The sequence below is a fragment of the Octopus bimaculoides genome, chromosome 17, assembly GCF_001194135.2.
Source record: "Octopus bimaculoides isolate UCB-OBI-ISO-001 chromosome 17, ASM119413v2, whole genome shotgun sequence".
NCBI classification, from domain to species: domain Eukaryota; kingdom Metazoa; phylum Mollusca; class Cephalopoda; order Octopoda; family Octopodidae; genus Octopus; species Octopus bimaculoides.
Genome location: NC_068997.1, coordinates 28,048,770 through 28,052,604, shown reverse-complemented (window position 1 = coordinate 28,052,604; position 3,835 = coordinate 28,048,770). Strand labels below are relative to the sequence as shown.

At 36.0% G+C, this 3,835-nt stretch overlaps 1 protein-coding gene across 1 annotated transcript in view; it reads right to left on the bottom strand.

The window, feature by feature from the left end:
* LOC106872652 (transient receptor potential cation channel subfamily M member 2) overlaps nt 1–3,835 on the bottom strand; it is a 77,483-nt gene that overhangs the window by 16,780 nt on the left and 56,868 nt on the right. The window contains exons 20-21 of the mRNA XM_052974138.1: nt 2,548–2,623; nt 1,979–2,107 (exon numbers count right to left, since the gene is read on the bottom strand). Of these exons, the coding sequence (XP_052830098.1) occupies nt 1,979–2,107; nt 2,548–2,623 (205 nt within the window). The remainder of the gene's footprint in view (nt 1–1,978; nt 2,108–2,547; nt 2,624–3,835) is intronic.

Here is a 3,835-nt window from a genome sequence, read left to right as displayed (position 1 = left end):
TATATATATATATATATGGAAAGATAGTGAGATAATATGAGAGAGATAGAAATAATGTTCAGGCATGTTTTGTAAAGATATTAAAAAAAAAAAGGATAAAATATAGAAGAAAGAAATCTTAAAAAATCAAACAAAACCTTTTAAAGAATTGAAAACTCAAATACTTTGTAAACTTCAATAAATTGTTAATAATGAAGATATTTAAATAAATATTTAACAATTTAACTCAAATATTTCTTTATATTACACTGTTTTTAAAAATTCACCTTCACTAAATTCATTCCAATATAAAGCAACGAGGAAGTGTTTGTTCACAAAAACTGGATGTTATCGCGGGTGTGATATACATTACTTCTAAGTGTCACAGTTGAATGAAGCTTGTTCAATGCACCAAAGCTTTACAGGGAAATTTTTCTGTATTAAGTCACAATTACTAACCAATTTTTATGTTAAATTCAAAACTCATCTTCAAACTTCTGGTTTTTTTTAGTTCAGTAGTTCTTAAACTTTTTCAGGTTGCTGTCCCTTTGGTTCTTCACAGACATGGACCATTTTCTGCAGCAAATTCAAAACAACTGCATTTCACAAATAAAACAATCTAATTAACCCTCCATTTTGTTTGTTTTTCTGCATCCATTGCCTCATTTTGGTCACCCCATTATCTCCCCATTTTCCTTCAACACCTCCCTGGATCTTTCCACTGCCCCCAGGGGGCAGTACTACTTACGTTGGGAAGCACTGCATTAGTATTCCACTGCAAAATTGTATTTAACAATACATTAGATACCAGTTCTTGTTCATGTTGGAATCTTTAATTATTACTTGTTCTAATCCATTGGCTCATTACTCCATGCTCACAAGGATTCATCAGCCAAAAGGAAGTGGAAGCATCAGTGAAGGAGTTCTTTGTTTCACAGGACGAGAACTGGAATCAGTGTTGGATTAAAGAACTGACAAATAAAGCAAATGAGTTACCAAAATACTGCAAAACTTTCTACACAACACAATATGATGCTGATGGCAATGACAAGGTACAAAGCAGTGGCATTGTGATAACATGGCATCAAAATACAACAGAATGGTATAAAGGTACTCTGAATGCAGTGGAATTCAGGCACCATGGAGTAGCGGGAAGATTCCTTGCAAACTGTTTTATTTTCTCAGCTGGAAATGTTCACCTGAAAATCTCTTAGGAAAGGCATAAATGTGACATCTCAGATTTTCCTCTCCACTTTCAACAAATTATGAAATGTGAAGCTTGTTTGGGAAAGTAATGGAACAACGAGTTCAGTAGAATCTTCCTAAAGACTTCTATAACATCACAAGAGACAGCTTTGCATTTAGACTCTGCAGTAAGATGGAGATAATAAGCCATTTTTGGTAAAAGAACTGTGGTGTGTTCCTCAGCTATTTTCATTGCAGACATTTGATAACATATATACAATCATTACGGAAATTACACATTCACGCATAATTATTACATTTCTACGTTTATAGATACACACAATGTATTTTAGTGTTTCTGTTTTGAGCATTTATCATTTTGTCATCACATATATTGACATCATTTATTTATGTTGGCATTTATGATACTAGAAATATATCTTCCACCTTCTCCTCCTCCTTGTTGTTGTTGTCGTCATCATCTTTGTCCTCGCCATCATCGTCGTCATTGCCATCATCATCATCGTTATCATCGTTGTGGTCATCATCATCATTTGTTTTTGTGTTCTCTTTCCATGCTGATATCCGTTGCACAGGTCTGCTAAACAGCATTCCTACAGAACACATTGATCCTGCATCATTGAATTGTGAAACCGAATGTCCTCAGATCAAACATGGTTCTTTCCTCCCAAATTCTTAACCTGCTAACTCCCATTCCTATTTTTCTTTTCTTTATCTTTTCCAAGTTATGCCTCACCTATTCATATTAACGACAAAAATGGATTTGATGAAATAATTCTGAGACAATATTTACCTGGTGAACTTCTTCTGTAAATATTCCAATCACCCACACAAGCAGAAGCCATTCAAGGACAGAAATATGCTGTTCGAGTTCAACAAGTACAACGTAGCTATAAATGCCAAGGAAGATCATGTAGAATATCTGGAAATAAAAGAATTGAAGCATTTTGTGTAAGACAGAAAACCATAAAGAATTTAAAAAGGAAAAAAACGAAGTTTTCCCACCAAAATATATTTTGCTGAATATTTGAAGAACATGGTGAAACTCAGTTTTCAAGGGCAACTGCCTACCAAATCCATGTAAGTGGATTTGGTAGGCAGTAAATCATAAATCCGAAGGAGAAGCACACTGTAAGCTATAGAGCAGGAGAATATTTAGATAAAAATAGATTTGGCTGGTTCATAGAATTAGCCAGGGTTTTGCAACCATAAAGCACTTGGCATTGCATAGGTCTTGTCAGACTGTAATGGCCAGGAAAACACTTAAAGGAATTGCTCTAGCATGACCACAGTTTAATGAACGAAGCCATTAACAAAAGAATAGAAAATATGTATTTGAAATGTTTAAATGTAAATACCAACCAAATTTCCAAAAAATGTTATGACAGGAGTGTTATAGAATAACAGGAGTCTGCTGAACATCTTGGAACATGTATTCCTGGAACAAGAATTTGAAGAATTTTATTTCATTCATTAACAACACAATGGAATTAATATGTATGTATACACACACACGCACACACACACACGTGCATGCACACACACACACACACACACACACACACACACACACACACACACACACACAGAGGTAAATTAAAAATAAAAAGAAAGGAAAAAACCCAGCAAAAGTCAATTGGAGGTAAACAGTGAATGTATTAGAATGGTGTTGAGTGGAAGTTTAAAATGGCAAAATAGGATCAGAAATAATAATGTTCTGAGCATGGCACTTTGTTGGAAAGAGGGCAAAGTCCTGAGAAGAGGAAAAGCAGGAAGGAGAAGGAAGTCTGAGAGAAGCAGATGAGTTGTTACAAAGCTGGAGAAGATGGAAGTAGAGTTGCTTGAGAAAGGAAGGAAGGTTGAGCATGGTGATGAAGTGGATGTGTAGAGAGGAGTGTGAGAGAGGAGGTAAGAAAAGGATCAGAGTAAGAAAGGAGGAGGAGGAGGAGGAAAGGGGGAAAGAATGATAGGGATTCACAGTCATTGATACAGAATCGCATAGTATACTGTGTTCATGTTTATTTGTCTCTTCTGGGTTAACTTTTATTCTCAGCTGCAGTCATGGCAGAGTGTTAAGCTGGTGGTGGAACATGAAGCAAACCAGCACCACTACACAAAGAAAATTGACTTGGTGAAACAGATGAGCCACAGGGAGAAGCTAAAAGAAGAAAAGTTCTACTCCCAAGAAAGGAGGCATAAAATGTATGCAGTGATATATACATGGAAGTCCCTGGAAGGTCTTGCTCCCAACTTTGGAATTGAAAGTTATATCAGCAACCAGACTGGTTGACATTGCATAGTGGCAGAGCTCCTGCCTTTTCCATTGAGAATAAGGACCCAGTAACAGCTTGGGTTTCAAGGGTCCACAACTACTCAACATTCTGTCAAACAAACTCAGAGATTTGTGAGGTGTAGATGTGGAAGTCTTCAAAGAGTGTCTTGACAATTTTTTTTTCTGAGATACCAGACGAACCCATATTGTAAAAGGCAGCAACAAAGAAAACCAGCTCTGTTCAACTTGTTACATCACCAGCAACAGTGCAAGAAAGAAACCTAATCACATTGAAAAGCAGTGTTCCAGCATGGCCACAGCATCTGGCTGAAACCAGTAAAAGATATATATATATATATATATATATATATATATATA